General features: G+C 45.9%; 1 protein-coding gene across 1 annotated transcript in view; it reads right to left on the minus strand.

Moving 5' to 3' along the window:
* The window catches only part of COP1 (COP1 E3 ubiquitin ligase), a 1,876,694-nt gene that overhangs the window by 1,174,047 nt on the left and 684,161 nt on the right, over nt 1-18,486 (minus strand). The window contains exon 12 of the mRNA XM_069641145.1: nt 4,023-4,166. Coding sequence (XP_069497246.1) covers nt 4,023-4,166 — 144 coding nt within the window. The remainder of the gene's footprint in view (nt 1-4,022; nt 4,167-18,486) is intronic.

Here is an 18,486-nt window from a genome sequence, read left to right on the forward strand (position 1 = left end):
CACATTTTTACTTACCAGTAATTTTGTTGCATCTATTCTCTTGAACATTCACCATCACAAGTACTTTATTTGCATTAGATACGTTCTGGGGGGAAGCATTGTGACTGTTGGCCGCAATGCACCAATCGTCATAGGGATTGGACTTCTGAAGATAGGGTATTTTTTGTGATTTGGTTCCATTTTACTGCATCATTTATTTGCCTCATTTGGTTAATCTACTATTTGATTGCATTTTATAAAACTATGGTGACTGTATATATGTTTATTATTGAGTGTTGTGCAATATTATCACCTTCTTGTTTCATTTGTTAGTGTGTTTAAGGCATAGAATAAGTACAGTATTTTTTAACATTCTTGCCTAAATTGAATTATTGTGTGCTTCACTATGTAGACTCATTGTGGACCCCTGTCCCACTCTCCTGAGAACAGCCTTGACTGCTCTCAATTTCTACTTTGATTGGGGTTTGGCCAACCTCACAGGATTTCCCTAGTTCGCTAGAACTAGAGTGGCCTACTAAAAATCCGTCCACCAGGCCAGATTCTAGTAATCCATCTTAACGTACATATTTAAAATATACGTTTCAAATGAAGATGGCTGTTTTGCACCTTGACTCAGTAGTTTGAATGTTTTTAGAAATATCGTAAAAAAACACTAAACTAAAGAAAGCTAATCAATCTTGTGCCCTTATCGACAGCTTTTCACTGCAAAATAATCTGGTTTCTGGCACCCTTCATCTGCTCCGGCCACCCCCAACCTTTTGAACCTGTCCTTGAAAATGTAATCTTCTCAGCCTGATTCAAGACATCCTCAAAAAGCCTCTGCCTGACCCAAAGAATGAATCCAACTATCATCCACTCTCCCATCATCTACTGTAAAGTCCTTGATGGGTGGTATTTTACAGGGTCACCACCTACCTTGAACCTAATAATATTTAACCCCCACCAATCCAGGTTCCAAAGTTGTCACTGCCCTGAAAAAGCACACACGTTGAACTTTCTTAGCACAGCCCAGCATTTCAAAATCTATTCTATTCTCATTCTGCTGGTCTGGGCCTCCTCAGAGGCCGTTTATAGCAGTGGCCACCCAAGCCTCTTTTTTACCCCATCTATCCCTCACAAAACACTACAACACTACTTTTGCCATAAATGTTTCAGATCACTCATTCTCCATCTCCTGCACACTGACACTTACAATTCCACACACAGCAGGTGTTTCCCATGTTTTCGTCCTTGGCTCGCTACTCTGCACCTTCTACACCTTTTCATTAGGCAAACTCCCCTCCTGCTTTAGATCCTACTACCACGAATTTGCTGACAACACCCAGATATTCTTCTATTTTCCCATCTTTACCCCTGATCACTCCTCTAATATTTTTGTGTTCTGGCCATGTGTCATTCAATGGCTCTTCGCTGTTTTATACTCAACTATTCCAAGAATCAAGACATTTACCTACCACCTGGCATTTACCTACCACCTGGCACATCATGCTTCACCCCCAATTTCTCCACTCCTCATGTCCCCAGATCTTTTATCACCCTCCCCCTCAAGGCCTGCACACTTGGGGTTCTCTTTAGCAGTGATCTAAAACTCCAATTCCTGAAATCCACTGCGATTGCTACAAGGTTATACCAACTCAACATCACAAAACGCACCACCACCTAACCTACTCATCTCGACCTGGTAATCAGTTGATGACTGCACCTCTTTCACCAGAGACGCCCTCTCTACTTCTTTAGCCTTGTGAATGACATTCTTCACTTTGCAAACCATACATCCTCCCCAAACTCCTCTACTAAGTCTTCTCACTCACTCCATGCCGGATAGCTCACCCTGCATAACCGGTCACTTTTGAAATCCCGCCTACTAATCTCATGGCCCTGCTCTCCTTATGTGCTCCACTTAATCTCAGATTACTCCACACATCTCACTCCATGATCTGATGCCCTGAATAAATGGGATTTCCCTCCACAGATATTGAAAATATCACCACTGTCCAACTCTTGTCACCGATACTTCTATCAGCGAGTTCAACACTAGCACATATACACCGTTGTTTTTATCAAGAGGATATTCATTATGACAGTTCGGTATAGAAGCCTCCATAACTCATAGGTACTCAACACACAACGCAAGGCCCTCACACATCCATAATAAGATTTAAACTAGTAGCGCTACATCATTTTTCTAGTATCTGTCTCCATAAAGGATTGCTGGAAACAACGGGCAGCCTTCTTTCCTCTACAGATCAAATTGTGTTTGATCAAAACATTTACAAGTTTACATGCATCCCAGTGATCATTATATCGAGCGATCATCTTTTCTGCTGTATTCTGTTGTATTCTTGAAATACTGTCAGACTGTTTCCTCTCTTGCCTTTGTCCTCTTGCACTTACGACTACTCCTGTTCTCCCCATCTACTTTTCACCCCACTGACTACTGTTTGGCTGTTACCCTGGCTGGCAGTCCCACAATTCGACTGCATTTGTACAAAACCAGTGCTGTAAGACCACTACAATGTGATGTTCCCAGTGCAAAAGACACATGATATAACAGCATTGCATTCAAATCTGCCCTGAACTCCATCTCCTGCCCCTGAAAGGGGGTAATGTGTGAACACAACACGGACTCACTGCCACTTCTCCTGTGGTTTTCTCATTCTTTATCGAATTGTATATATCGATATAACCATACGTATATATTGTAAATTATTTTGGCAGTCTGTGTTGTCCCCAGTATACATTGTTACTGATATTTTTCACCCCTTCGATTCCTGGATCATTATCTGCTGATCTACCACTAGTATCTTATATGAAGTACCCATGTTAGGGATTGCTCCACTTATTTTTGTTACCCTGTACAGTATTTCGGATCAAAGCGCTCATCCTCCTGTTCAATAACACAAAATGATGGCCCTTTAAGGGTACTACATCTCCATATTATATAAGAACAATCATCAGTCTGCTATAATTAAGCCAGAGTAGGCTTGTCTCTTTGTGGTTTCTGTAATAAGTGATTCAGGAATTCAGGACATATCTATCTATTTCGGGATCAACAGGTCAGTGGGGTAGTGGAGGTCGGAAATAGATATGTAAGGTTGACATTCAGATAAAACGAAGACATCACAACAGGTCAATAGGGAGAGGACAGACACCCAGAGAGACTGACCGAGAAGGAAAATGAGGAAGCATTGAGGTAAAGTAATTATCTGAATGAATGGGAAAAGAACAACTGGGGGTATGCGAAGAAAACTAATTTCTCAATAAGGACAATTACATACACAAAAGATTAATCACAACCTTTACCACAAATCTTCCAACATATCCCTTACAAGAATTCAAGGGTGTTGCCCGATAACATTAAAAGAAAGTGATCAGGCCTTCTTGTCGAACCAGAAGGTGCTTGCACAGTTATGATTGGAGTCTTCACGTTTAAAGCAAATCAGCCATGTTCAGGCCGCAATTTGTAATTCGGTAGAAAATAAATTAAAGGTATTTGTTACAGGCTGACAACTTTAGCAACATTTGATAAAAATATATGAAGAAATGACAATTTACCACTGATTTTCTGAAACAAACTTTATAAAAGCCCCATATATTAATAAACGTGTGTTCTACAATAAACGTGTGTTCTACACTCCTATACCCCCATATGTAAAAATATAATGTGTACACCAAGAGTTGGTTTTCCTATTTTGATATAATTTATATTTTTTAAAGTATGGGTCTACAGCAAAGAAGTACTGTGTAAGGGAATGCAATGAGCCTAGCATAAATCCTGGCTATGTGTATTGCTAAATGACAGAAAAAGGGGGAAAAAACAAATAAAGTAAACATTTATTTTGTCAGTTGGATTAGCAATACCTCTAAAAACAAGGAAAGCTTTTATTTATCTCTCATTCGACAGTAAGCTGGTATTTGGGATACCAACAAAAGTGATCAATGCTTTACCTTTAACTTGGATCCAGGAATGTGACCCCCCATGCCTATAACAAGAACGCCATATACTATTGAACACCTCTTACCTGATTTTTGAATTGCAGGTCATCTCGTTTTCTGGATAGTGGATGTCCACTGCATCCTGAATCACTGTGCCATACTCGTATACTTTGATCTTCTTGGTCACCCCAGCAATAGCAAAATAGTCGCAGTCCCGATCAAATTCGATGCTGCAGTGAGACAAAAGATGTATGAAAAGGGGCTAAGCTGCAAGGACGCCAGCGTGGAATAGATCAGTCTCAACGTAATAATACAGCCAAACATTAAACACAATAGAACTTCTCAGTGGACTAAAGCAGTGTTACACTTTACAACGCACGTATTTAACAGTTTACTAAATGAAACTATCAGATGCAACCTCTCTCAGGTGTTTCACCTCCAGCAGACGCTGTCCAACAACATGAGGTTTACTGGCCTCGGTTGGGAGAGACAGTGGAGAAATGACTTGTAGATCGTGTCATCTATTGACTCCGATCATGCATCGGAGGCTGGTGATTTTTTTCACTGTGGGAGGTGAACATATTCCCACTAATCAGCAAGAGCGACTGAACACCGCAAGGGAACCCAAAGAAAACTAGGAGGGTTTAAAGGAGAGGGGGGGGTGGGGGGGAAGGGCGCGTTGGGAATGTAGGCGTTCTCCCGTTAGATTAAAAAAAGAAATAGGTTGCAACTCTGCATTTTCCAGCACACTGTGTGAAAATTTGTATAATTTACAATCGTTTCTGTAGAGAAACATGAACAACTCCAATAGATGCCAGGCCACCACCACTGCATGGAACCAGAGGATTTTTCAATGCATTTTCATGGTGCCTGTGTCCACAATGTGTCAGCATTGTTACCGACAAACACACTTTCGGATGGCTGCGCACAATATATGCTAGAAATGATTAAAAAAAATAACACTATTCATGCAACCCAAAACATATATTGCTTTGAGGTGCAATTTAGTTACATTCAAACAGGCTGAATCAACAGTTAATCTTCTACAAAATTGTATTGTTCATAATTGCCATGTAATGATCATAACTGCACACATATTTCAGAGAATCCAAACAGGTTGCAAGGGCATCCATCTTTCTGCAGGTATTAAGGTAACAATTTGTTCAGTCATTTTATTATTTTACAAGTTAGCTAAATAATTTTTATAATCGTCCAGTATGATAGTTGGGGGGAGAATCATGTGGTGGAAGACAATCACAGACGGGGTTAATGAGACTATACTGAAGTGCATCAACCTTGTAATTCTGGGCATTTACTATATACAGTGAGCCTTTCTGTTAAACATAAAAGGGTTACTTGATTTCCTAAAAATAGTACTAAATAATATTAAGCAGTCTGTACAAATTTACATTTTTCTCTTAAACTTGTCCACATGTAAAATATGTAAAATAAGTCTGCTCAGTCCCCTTTTCCATTTTGGCATTATTCCTACATATTACTGTCAATATTTAAACCACATCAATGACCTGAGTGACACACACTTTAGAACTGTAAACGTGGCTCCAAGGGCTTGCACAGCCCTAGCCAACTGAAACCCCTATAGCCTACTTGGCTTCTGCACTCTGGGCGTGACCATGTGGTACAGTTTTACCTACCGAATATACCCACTTCCCTTCTTTTAATACCCTTCGAGAATGTTCAATAATAACTTTGTGGCCCTCTCCTCTAGGCTATAGCTACTGGTAAATGCCCTAACGTGGATTAAAAGCTATTAGCAGCTTGTGTAAAACGAGCACTGGAAGTATGTGCTATGAGCACTACGATGTATGCCCAACGCCTGTGCGTGTACTGTACACACACTAGAAAAGATGCCCGTACGGTATTTATGTAAACAAAAGAAAGATCTTCTGTCCTTTTTTAAGTAAATAGCATTCCTTTCTGGATCGTCAGTAGCTGGTTGGCAGCCCTCCGCCCTTGGGTATGAGCTGCCACTGCGAATATGAACAAAATTAGGCATCCTTGCATATAGACCGTGATGCAAACATGTCTAATAATCGTTGCCAACCTCTGAAACCAACAGCATTGGGTGAAGTTGCGATGGCATTATCTCAGTAAAGACCCCAATAAGGTTCTAGCAACAGAGTTTATTAAAACAGGAATTTATATGCATTATCCAATAATCTGGGGTCCGTTTCTATTATACATATTTGATGCTATAATTATGTCAGAAACTGAATGCAACAGAGATCTGCATTTACTTCCCCTATTAACAAAGGCAACAACTTAGACCCAGAACATTTGACAGATGTAAAAAGTATTGAGGAACTTAATTTCAGACCAACCCAAGCAGTGGATTACAAGGAAAACATACTGTCAAATTCCCAATCGGGAATTAGGGTAATGTAGAGACAGTCGACCAGTGTTTCAAGATTGTAATTGATTCTCTGCTCTTGTACTTTAAGGACCTAAAAGCACTGTTTGAAGCAAACTATCACCTGTGGCAATCATTCCTTATAAGGAACTTGGATCCACAATTAGATCTGATCAGTAATTACCAGTAACTAAACACACAAGTCCGATTTGGCCCAGGCATGAACTTACTAAGCATTTCAAGAGTTGGATGGGTTTAAGACAGAGTTGTGTTCTGGCCCCCAACATCGATGTATAAATGGTCTAAATAGCCATTTAACAGCTTTACAGGTGGACGTATCCAAGGAAGGTGGCCAGAACAGTGTCTTGTGATTCGCCAATGATACTGGTGGTCTTAGCATGCACAGAAAACCGACGAAAGGTCAATTCTCCAAGGGATACCAAGATAGTTAGGCTGTGGTCAGTTATTGAAGAGAATGTTTTGGAAAGGATAACATTGTATGACTATGTAGCGGTATGCATCTCACACACCCTAACCTGCAAACCTTCAACTTCTAAAAGCAAAAACACTAGTATACAAAACACAGAAAGTATGTTGCTATTCTTTTTAGCACTTACAGCAGGTGGAAGAACAAGTTACTTCTTACCTTGTAACGTTATTTCGATGGGATGTTCCTCCGACGTATTCCTCATCTTTGATAATTCGTCTCCAGCTTGCTGGCCTCGGCAATTTTTTCTCTGTAGAGGGCGCTGCGCGTCGACGTCCGCCAAGTCGATGTCCCTTGACAGCCACCGTATCGGCGCCGTCACCATGCCCATAAATAGCCACGCGCGGTGTCCGTTGCTCAGTTCCGTTTTGTAGCATAAGATAAGTCATGCCTGAATTGGTTATTGACCTTGAAGAAGCGTAAGCTGCAACCACAACGGAAGTATTACTGCGGGGATGGATGGGAGGGGCGATAAGGAATATGTCGGAAGAACATCCCATCGAAAGAACGTTACAAGGTAAGAAGTAACTTGTTCTTCAAAGGGATTGTGTCCTCCGACGTATTCCTGATCTTTGACAGACTCCCATAGCAGTGGCATGTAATTGGAGGTGGGAGTAATAATGTCATGTATCCCTTTTAGAAATGAACCGAATGTAATACGGCTTTGCCAAATCTGGTCTCTTGACTAGTGGAGGAATCCAGGTAGTAAAATCTTGTGAATGTATGTGCGGACGACCATGTGGCAGCCGCACATATGTCTCGGACCGGTACCCCTCTTTGGAGGGCCGAAGAGGCGGCGATACCCCTGGTTGAATGAGCCCTAAGTTTTGGGGTGGCTCTTTCCCTGCCAGTTTGTAACATTCCAGAATGGCCAAAATAATCCACCTGGAAATGGTCTGTTTTGTTATGGGTAGTCCCAACTTGTGACCTGAGTATCCTACAAACACTTGGTCTGCTTGCCTAATCCTAGCCAGTCTGCTGATGTAAAAGCTTAGAGCTCGCCTTGGGTCCAAGCCTATGTAGCCTTTCTTCCTCTTTCCCCGGATGGGGAGCAGGGTAGAACAAAGGTAAGGTAATTTTCTGAGTGATGTGAAATTCAGAAACCACCTTTGGGAGGAAATTAGGCTTCACCTGTAGGACAACCTTGTCCTTATGTTACATTGAATGGGGGGGGGGGGTTTACAAGAAAGAGCTTGTAATTCACTCACCCTCCTAGCAGATGTTAGTGCTATCAATAGGACAGTTTTAAGAGTGAGAAATCTCAGCGAACAAGAGTGGAGTGGTTCGAATGGAGTACCCATTAGGAAATTTAAGACTAAATTTAAGTCCCATAAGGGAACTTGGAATGGTCTTGGAGGATAAACATTAGTTAATCCCTTGAGAAATTGTATTACATGGGGTAGTTTGAAATACAATGGTTCCTCCGCAGTGCGCTTGAAGATTGAAAGCGCTGCGAGATAGCCTTTTACAGTGCCAACTTGAAGGCCTGAGTTTGCCAAGTAGAGTAGAAACGGTAACACCGTTGGTGTACCACATGAAAAAGGGTCGATATTCTCTTCTCTACACCAGCTGCAAAATGTGTTCCTACGGCAGCGGTATAAAGACTTTGTTGCTGGCCTTCTGGGCGAAAGCAACACATCCATGACATCAGGGAGGTCCTCACCCTTTCAGAAGCCAAGCGTGAAGGTTGAGGGTTCTGATGTCTGGATGGAGAACCTGACCTCCCTTCTGTGAGGGAAGATTCTCTTTGAGTGGAAGATGGATTGGAGGACAGATGGACATATCTAGAAGGTCCAGGTACCACGTTCTCCTGGCCCAGTCCGGGGCAATTGGGATCATGGTTTTCCGGAATCTTCTCAACCTCCTGATCATTTGAGGAATAACAGGGACTGGTGGAAATGCGTAAAGGAGTGGGAACTCCCAGTCCACTACGAACGCGTCCCCTAGAGCTCCTCTCGGGGGAAATTCCCTTGGACAAAACAGATCGTACTTCCTGTTGGTGCTGGTGGCGAACAGAACCACCTGAGGGGTTCCCCAAAGGGCAAAGATCTCTTAAAGGACTTCCTGAGCTAGCTCCCACTCGTGGCATACTGTGCACTGCCTGCTCAGAGCGTCCGCTGTCAAGTTAGAGATTCCTTCCTGAATTTCCCAAAACCAGAGCTGCATTGTCTCTCTGCACAGTGACAGTGACCCTACGCCTCCTCTTTAGTTGAAGTAGTGCATGGCCACCATGTTGTCCGTCATTATCAGGACATTTCTCCCCTGTACTAATGGCAGGGAAACTTTCAGCGCTAGTCTGATCGCTCTCAGCTCTAATAGGTTGATGTGTAGTCTGGACTCCGATGGAGACCAACGACTGCTGATGGTCAAGTCGTTGGCATGGGCTCCCCACCCCGTGAGTGAGGCGTCTATGACTACTGTCATCTCCGGCCATGGTTGCCAAAACAGTTCTCCTTTCAAGATGTTCTCTGGATAGGCCCACCATTGAAGGTCATGGGCTACCTTGTCCAGAATCCGGAGGAGATCTGTCATTCTCCCTGAAAATTGCGACCACCGAGTTCTCAGTGCCCACTGAAGAGATCTCATTCTCAGGCGAGCCTCTGGCACAAGGAAGATGCAGGATGCCATGAGGCCTAGCAACCTCAAAAAGTCGAAGGCTGGGAGGCGTTGGACATTTTGAAACTTGGTGACCATCTGCAGAATATCTTGAGCCCTCACCTCTGGTGGCGAGGCTTTTCCCAGGGAAGTGTCCAGGACCGCTCCAATGAACTGGAGTCTCTGTGATGTTATCATCTGTGACTTCTTTAAATTGAGGGAGAAGCCCAGTTTGTGAAGAAAGTGGCAGACATAATCTAGCTGGATCTGAGCTTGTTCCGAAGATACAGCTCTGATCAGCCAATCGTCCAGGTAGGGGTAGACGTGGATCCCTTCCCTCCTTGGACTCGCAGCTACTACCGCCATTAGCTTGGTGAAGACCTTCGGGGCGGAGGTCAGCCCAAATGGCAGAACTCGAAATTGATAATGAGAGCTGCCAATTGCAAACCTCAGGCATCTCCTGTATTTGAGATGGATTGGCACATGGAAATAAGCATCCTGAAGGTCCAGAGATACCAGCCAGTCCTGGAGCTGGAGGGCCTGAAGGATCTGAGAGAGAGTTACCATCTTGAACTTGTCCTTCCTGAGGAACTTGTTCAATTCTCGTAAGTCCAAGATGGGTCTCAGTCCTCCGTCCTTCTTTGGTATGAGAAAGTAGGGGGGAGTACCAGCCCTTGTTCCTGTCTGCTACAGGTACCGGTTCTATGGCACCTTTCTCTAGCAGGTCTACAATTTCCTGCAAGAGGAGCGGATCTGGAACTTTTAGAGAGCTGTGCCCCGGTGGATGACTCTGAGGGATGTGTAGAAAGGGTAGGCAGTAACCCTGGGCAACTGTCTCCAATGCCCAAGCATCTGACGTAATAGCCTGCCATTCCGTCAGATGGTGAGTTAACCTGCCCCCTACAGGTGTTTTGTGTGGAAAGATCTCAGAGTGGTTTGGGGGCAGCTGATGCAGATGCAGAGGGTAAAGAGGCACCTGCTGCGGCTTTAGTACTTTTGACCCGTCCACCTCGGGTGGATCTTCTTTGGCCTCTTTGAGCCGGCTGTCCTCTGCCTTTCCCGAATGCGGAATAATAGCGAAAGGACTTTCCTCTCCCAGAGGTTCCCGAGGGGCGAAAAGGAGTTTGGCGGATTGCAGCTCCTAAAGATTTTGCTGCTACTTTAGATGTTTGCAACTTTTCCAGAATGTCATCAGCCTTTTTACCGAATAAAGAAGAGCCCTCAAAGGGCATATTCAAAAGTCTGGCCTGTACATCTGGAGCAAAGCCAGACTTTCGAAACCACGCATGCCTGCGGATTGTCGTACTTGCTGCCATGGCCCTGCTGATACTGTCAGCGGAATCGATGCCAATTTGAAGTGATTCGCACATGGCATCTTTGCCATCTTTAATGATGTTAAGGAAGGCTTCCCTTTCATCTCCTTCCGGTATGCAGTCAGCCGCTGATGAAGCTCACTCCCACAGTGTGTGACAACCTGGCGAGCATACAGGTGGGGTTGATGGACTTCAACGACATACTACAAGCAGAAAAGACTTTTTGCCATAGAATTGTACCTTTTGTCATCTCTATCCTGTGGGACAGTAGGGTAAGCGGATCAGCTGCTTGATGAAGTTGCCGCTTGAACCACCAGGCTCTCTGGAGTTGGGTGTTTTGATAAGTATTCAGGGTCAACCGCAGCTACCCTATACTTGGCTGACAATCTTTTATTGACTGCAGGGATAACCTCAGGAGTTTCCCAATTTGATGAAATCTTCCTTTTCAAGGCTGCATGGAAAGGGACCACAGGATCCTCCTGTGGACCTTTGTCTAGTATGTCTGTAAGGTCATCCTGTTGAAAAACAGGTGAAGGCGCAGACCGACCCATGAATTCAATAATCCTTGCCATCAGGGTTCTATAGGGTGTTTTGGCATGTTCCCCTGGGTCTGGTTTGACAAATTCCACTTCTGGGGAAGTGTCCAGCCCACTTGCCTCATGTAATGATTCCTGTAGGTCTTTCAATTTTCTTTCCTCAGCGGTAAAATCCTCTGAATCAGGTAGTGTGGTCCTCTGCAACCCAAAGGGTCTTTCCTGGTCAGAATCCTCCCTTTCTTCATAGATTGAAGATAACCTGGGGTACTCTGACCTCGGAAATGGTGTAAAACCCATTTCTAAGGCAGAAGGAGCCAGACTCGTCATTATTGGGCGAGAAAACGTCGATGTCGTCGACGTCGATGTGACAGGCTTCGAAGGCGCCGAGAAAGGCGTCGAGAAAACTGGAAGAGGCCTCGAAGAACTCGAGAGGATCGGGATCCTACTCGAGGATGTCGACGATGTTCTTGGCGTCATGCCGGAGGCTCTTGGTATAACCGTTGGCTGTGAAGTAGCCGTGGTTTTCTCTTTTATCCACGTCGATGTCGGCGTCGACGATGGCGTTGATTCGATCGACGCGTCGAAGAACCCTTCGACAACGGCATTGATGGCGCCGATCCATGCGTCGAAGGGATCTTTGACAACAGCGTCGAAGATGGTGCCTTCTTACCCGATGGCCCGTGGACTCTTTCGCCGGGTGCAACGACTCGCGGCGTTTCGATCTTTTGGGTTTTTCACCTGGGGTATCACCCTCAGCTGTCTTCGAGGGGGTTGAGGCCGCTTTCTCGAAGACGCTTAGCATTTTCTTCCTGAATTCCTCCCACTCAGCCTGAGAGCTGTGTTTTGTGGGGCAGGAGACCCTTTCTGGGGGAACAGAAGATGACGAGGAAGGGGATCTTCAATGTCTCTTCTTTGTGTCTAGATCTCGACGAGTGGTGGGAGCTACTTCGAGACCTAGAATGGGAATGCTTTCGACGGCGAGGAGACGAATGCCTCGACTCGGCCGAAGAAACTTTCGAGGAGGTTTTGACTGACTTACCTCTCTCGAGCTTCCCCTTGCGCTCCTTCAAGGCTTTCGCCGTCATGGACATGCAGTCCTCACACTCCGAACAATGGTGCTCGACTCCCAAGCACCACAAGCAGATCCTGTGCGGATCCGTTATCGACATTTTCTTTCCGCAGTCTAGACATTTTTTGAAGCCGGACCGCAGAGTCGTCGGTTCAGATGAAGAAGCCATCAAGAACGAGTTGGTTTTATCGAGTAAATATAAGAGGTTTTATCTGACTGAAATGAGCAACGATATTCCGAAGCCCCACGAAGGGCGGAAAAACGGATCTGAGCAACGGACGCCGCGTGTGGCTATTTATGGGCATGGTGACGTCGGTGGCGATACGGTGGCTGTCGAGGGACATCGACTCGGCGGACATTGACGCGCAGCGCCCTCTACAGAGAAAAATGTTCCGAGGCCAGCAAGCTGGAGACGAATTATCAAAATAAGGAATACGTCTGAGGAAACAATCCCTTCGAAATACACATATATGACATGCACTACTTACCATAATAGCATTTCCGAGATTGTATCTGCTTAGATTCACATGCTGTGCATATAGTCCGACATCTAGTGGTAATCGTGCAGTGTTGCATCTTGTCTTTCGAGGATCGAAAGGGGGATGTCGATATGGGCGTGCTTTTAACACTATCCCTAATGTGGCGTGTAGTGTACCCAAAATCGCTAACGCATCAAGGTCCCTCTAGTTGTGTTTTTTCTGCCGTGAGGGAGCCTATGACTATCGTGAGTGAGTACAGAGAGAGAAAGAAGTAAAATGTCTATGTTCCTTCTACTCCAAGCGGGGAGGAAGGGTGGGCGCATGTGAATCTAAGCAGATGCAATCATCAGAAATGCTATTACGGTAAGTAATGCATGTCTTCTGATGCTTGTGAATCTGCTTAGAATCACATGCTGGGAATAGACTAACGACCAGTACCAAGAGATGGTGGTGGCATGTGTGAAGGAACAGTAGTAAAGAGATGTCTTAGTACTGCTTGCCCCACCTGAGAATCAGACCTAGAGTGAGTATCTAGGCAGAAGTGTTTTGTAAAGGTGTGTACAGAACTCCAGGTTGCTGCTTTACAAATGGACTCAAGAGGAACATTTGCAATGAATGCTATGGAAGCCCCAGTGCCCAGAGTAGAGTGTACTCTAGGCTTGAAGGGCAGATCTCTCTTGGCAAGAGTGTAGCACAGTGTGCTACAGTTTACAATCCACTTTGAGATGGCTGATTTAGAGATAGGGGTCCCCTTCTCTACCAGCTGCCACTGAAACGAAAAACTGGTTCATTTTTCTTAGTGGTTTTGTTTTTTCCAAATATAGGACTGCTCTTCTCACATCAAGTGTGTAGAGGCGTCTTTCTGCCGCGTTAGTGGGGTTCTGGATGAAGGTGGGAAGTTCTATTGATTGGTTTACATGGAATTTTGAAATTAATTTCGGCGCAAACCGTGGGTGAGTGCGTAGGACCACCTTATCTTTGTGAATTGCAAAAAAGGGGTCTTGAACTGAAAGGGCCTGTAGTTCACCAACTCTTCTTATTGAAGTGACTGCCACCAGGAAGGCGCAGTGGTCGAAGTGAGCGGGAGCGGTCGGGAACGGTGCTCCTCTACTTTTTAAAATTGCCTTTTACAGCTCCCATACTTTTATTTAAAAAGAAACCATTCCGGAATGGTTTCGTTTTAAAATAAAAGTGAAGGAAGAAGTTGAAACTTGCACTTTCAGTGCACTGCACTGAAGGTTCCCTTAAACAGCAGGTTCAAGTGTTTGGGAGGGGTCTATTGTGTGTGGCAGGGGACGTGGCGATGGGGTTTGTGGGGAGCGAGGGCAGGCCAGCAGGGAACATAGCTCCACTACTTCTTTTCGTACACTTCGACCACTGGGAAGGCGGTCTTGTAAGTGAGTGCTTTAAGGCTAGCCTTATGCATAGGTTCAAAGGGAGGTCCCATTAGTGATATATGGCATTTATAATGCACCTATACACAAGTGTTTCAAGACGCGATGAGGCAAGGGAGGGGGAACAGAGGGAAGACAGAAAGTGATCCTACTAGGCCAGGTGTCAGTCAGATCGTGCAAGTGAATTGGAAGGGGGAAGGGGAAGGGGAAAGTGCGGGGAGAAAGGGGGAGGGGACAGTTCAGTACATGGGATAATCGAATAAATAAACCTATTAGTCTTGTTATAACCACATTCAGGTCCCGTCCGGGAGCTGGGTTGGAAATAGAGGGATTAAGTCTTTTAGCCCCTTCCATAAAAGCCTTGATTACTGGGATTTTCTACCACAAAACCTTTTTCTGGGACATAGTGTAAGTTGGAAGTACAGCTAAGTGGACCTTCAGGGAATTAAAAATCAGACCTGAGTCTAGTAGGTGAGTCAGGTGCAGCACAATGTGTGTCAGAGAGCAGTCTATGGGATCGATGCTCTTGGAATTGCACCAGATGACGAAGTGCTTCCATTTGTTGGAGTAGCAATGTCTGGTGTTAGGCTTTCTTGCTTCTCTAAGTATGTCCATGCATCTTTGAGGAAGCTGGATGTGTCCGAACTCTATGTCCTCAGGAGCCATGCCACTAAGTTGCGAGTTTGCGGGATGGAGTGTTTGCCCCCTGTCCTGTGATAGCATGTTGTATGGGAATGGTAGCTTCCTCGGAAGGGAGACTGACATTGCCATCAGATGAGAGAACCAGGGTTGGCGGGCCCACATCGGGGCCACTAGAATCATTGTGACAGGTTCCTGGTGACTCTTGTGCACTATTTTGTTGAGTAGGGGAGACGGGGGAGGCGGGCAAGTATAAACAAATTTCTCTGACCATGTTATCCAGAGTCCGTTCACCGTGGAGCGGTTCTGTGGGTACCTAGAGGCGTAATCTGGGCATTGTGCGTTCTACAGAGTTGCGAACAAGGCGATCTCTGGGAAGCCCCAGTCTGCGAAAGACGTTGAGAACAATCTCTTTGTGCAATCGCCACTCGTACTCTATGGGTAGCGGGAAGTCTCTGCTGAGCAAGTCTGCCAGAAGATTGAGTTCCCCTGGAACGTGTTTGTAACAGGAGGAACATCTTGTGTTTGAGAGCTCATTTCCATATGTTCTGAGACAGTTTGGATAGCCCTGGAGATTGAGTGCCCCCTTGCTTGTTCAGGTAATACATGGCCATGGAGTTGTCCATGAGGACTAGGACTGTCTTTCCCTGGAGGTGTGTTTGAAAGGCCTTCAGGGCTTTGAATATTGCTAGCAATTCAAACAGGTTTATGTGGTTGGACGATACCACTGGGGACCAAATGCTGTGCGTCGTCTGATGAAGAAGGTGAGCCCTCCGCCCCATCAGAGATGCGTCTGTGGTGAGAGTGGCTTCTACTGCGGGGGTGCTGAAGGTATTCCCTGCAAGAGGTTTTCCCTCGACCACCACTGCAGATAGAGAACGAGGGCTGCCGAGCAGAGGCGTTGCTGGGGGGGAGGGGGGGCTAAGGGGACTATAGCCCCTGGTCTTTTGGTTGTAGCCCCGGATAGAATCTCAGGAGCTACAGCCAAAAGGCTAGCAGGCCCCCGGTCCCAACAATTCTGACATCAGCGTAGCCACGGGTCTTTTCCAGACCTAGCAACACCCCTGCTGCCGAGACAACCACTAGATCGTCCCATTGTCCGCTGGCCTGACACCATTGGCTTGAGAGCAACTCTTGCATGGGGCGCATGCACAAATGTGCGTGTGAGACTAGATACATGCAGGAGGCCAACATCCCTAACAGTCACATGGCTTTGGGTATGATATCTCGCGAATGACTACATAGTGAGGGAACTGGAACAGCATGTTCTGAACCCTCTTGTTAGAGGGAAAGACGAGCCAGTTTTTGGTCCGAATTAGGGCCCCCATAAATTGTTTGACTTGGCTGGGGTCCAGGCTGAATGACTTCTCATTGATTGAGAATCCCAGGCTGAAGAGGAGAGCTACCGTCATCTGGGTATTTGATAGGCATGTTCTGTACGAATCCCCTGTTCTTAGCTAGTCGTCGAGGTAAGGATAGACTAGAATTGACTGCCTGCAGATGAGCCGCTAATACCGGCAGTACTTTCGTAAACACCCTTGAGGCTGAGGCAATGCCGAAGGGAAGGACCTTGAACTGATAGTGCTTGTCCTCCATTATGAGCCTTAGGTATTTTCTGTGCGCTGGCAACATTGAAATATGAAAGTATCTTTCATGTACAATGTTGCCATGTAATCCCCTTGCACTAGCAGTGGGATTACTTCCTGCAATGTTGTCTTTCTGAACTTTTGTGGCTTGACAAACTTGTTTGCTGGGCGCAAGTCGAACACAGGGAGCATGGTGAGATCCTTTTTGGGTACAAGGAAGTACACTGAATAAATACCTTGTTTACCTGTAGAATGGGGACGACTTCTATGGCGCCCTTTTCTTGAAGGATCTCCAACTCTTGCAGCAGAGTTTTCAGGTGTTCTGGCGATAGGAATCTGGATGTTAGTGGACGGTATCAAGGTGACCGGCTGAACTCTATGCAGTAACCATGGGCAACGGTCTTGAGCACCCACTGGTCTGAGGTGACCCCCCCCTCCCATGCATGAAGGTAAGAGGTTATTCGTCCTCCCGAACGGGGAGGCATGGGAGGTGACCCGGGCTAGCGAGTCATTTTTTAGCGGAGGCCGGCGAGCCTCTTGGGGTGGAGGTTCCTACCCCTTCCTTTGACTCTCCGCTGACACCCCTGTTGGTATGGTCTTGTGGCAGTTGTGCCCTGTCCGGAGGTCCATGGTGCACTCTCTGCCCCATACTGGTTGTGGGGGGAACATGAGGATTGCCCCCAAAAGGAACAGTGAGAGTTACCTCCTCGCTGTTGGTAGGGTCTCGCTGTAATTTGATTTAGAGACTTGAGAGTCTCATACGCCTCCTTTGCTGTTTCTAAAGCATCATCTACTGCCTCCCCAAACAAATTAGCCTCCTCCACTGGTTTTTTTTAATAGGGATGTCGGTGTAGCCCGAATTTTTGAGCCAGGCATGCCTCTTAAGAAGGGTACTCTGGGCCAGGGCCCGGCATGCTTTTTCTGCTGCATCCAAGGTGGTATTCAGGATATTTTGGTTGACTTGTCTCCCTTTCCGATACAACTGCCAGCAGGCGTGATCGTACCTGTTCCGGGACTTCTTGTAGGCCCTCCTGAAGTAAGTTCCACTGTATGTTATTATAACTTGCCAGCAGTGTAGCGTTGTTGGCAATCCTGGTGGAATATGCGGCTGACATAGTGATGCACTTTCCGAGGGCATCAACTTTTTACAGTCCTTATCTAGTGGTGCCTCTGACGTTGACAACGGCACTCCGGCCCTCTTTCTGGTAGTAGTGACTACAAGGGAGTCTGGATAGGCATGGCCCCGGATGTACAGCGGGTCTGAAGTGGAGGGGCAAAAAAGCTTCTTTACTCAAGGGTTGACCGCTCTTGTAAGAGATGAGGACAACAAGGAGGGTGCGACACGCTTTTTGATAGAGTTAAGCAGTGGTATCGCTTGACTTGTGGGGAGGGGGGTTCTTTTAAGGTATCTTCCACAAAAGTCTGTGTCCTGTATTGCCTCTTGTGTGACCATTTCAAAATTGTCTGCCACCCTCTTTAGGTTTGCGTTGAAGGTCATTTGGTTGTAAATGGGTGAGGCTTGCCTCTGAGGAGGAGAGGAGGGAGGGAGGGTCTAGACAGAAGGGTCTGGATCTGGAGTTATAGTGGGGGGAAGCCATGGTGCGTCCCCTGCCGGCTGTTCCCGACCCCTGTCAGGGCACTGGTCTGGTGTCTCTCAAAAGGATTTTCTTCCAGACCACAGGGTTCCTCAAAGTTCTTCAGGTTCTGAGAATTCTAAAACGGCTTCCTGGAGGAATGTACTGGAAAGTTTTTGTACCTTTGAAAGAGTAGGGCAGGAATCCTCCTCCTTAGGTCTTTTTGGGGTAATAGATTTCTCAGAGAAGTCAACAAACTTTGGAAGTTTGTCCATATAATCTTCAAACCGAGCTCTGGTCCATAGAGATAAACCAGAAGGGTGTGGAGGGGGGACGGGCTGTTCTGGAGGACAGAGGTCCTTAGGAGGACGAGATTTGTCAGTCATAGCCTTAGAAAGGAGCTCTGACCATTCTGAATATTCTTCTCAAAGTTTGGACGTGTCTGAAGTCTTATTTGCCACCAAAACAATGGCTGCGAGACTCTCGCTGGCTCTGGAGGATTGGGTA

Source organism: Ambystoma mexicanum, chromosome 1q (genome assembly GCF_040938575.1).
Source record: "Ambystoma mexicanum isolate Mex_15411 chromosome 1q, UKY_AmexF1_1, whole genome shotgun sequence".
NCBI lineage: Eukaryota > Metazoa > Chordata > Amphibia > Caudata > Ambystomatidae > Ambystoma > Ambystoma mexicanum.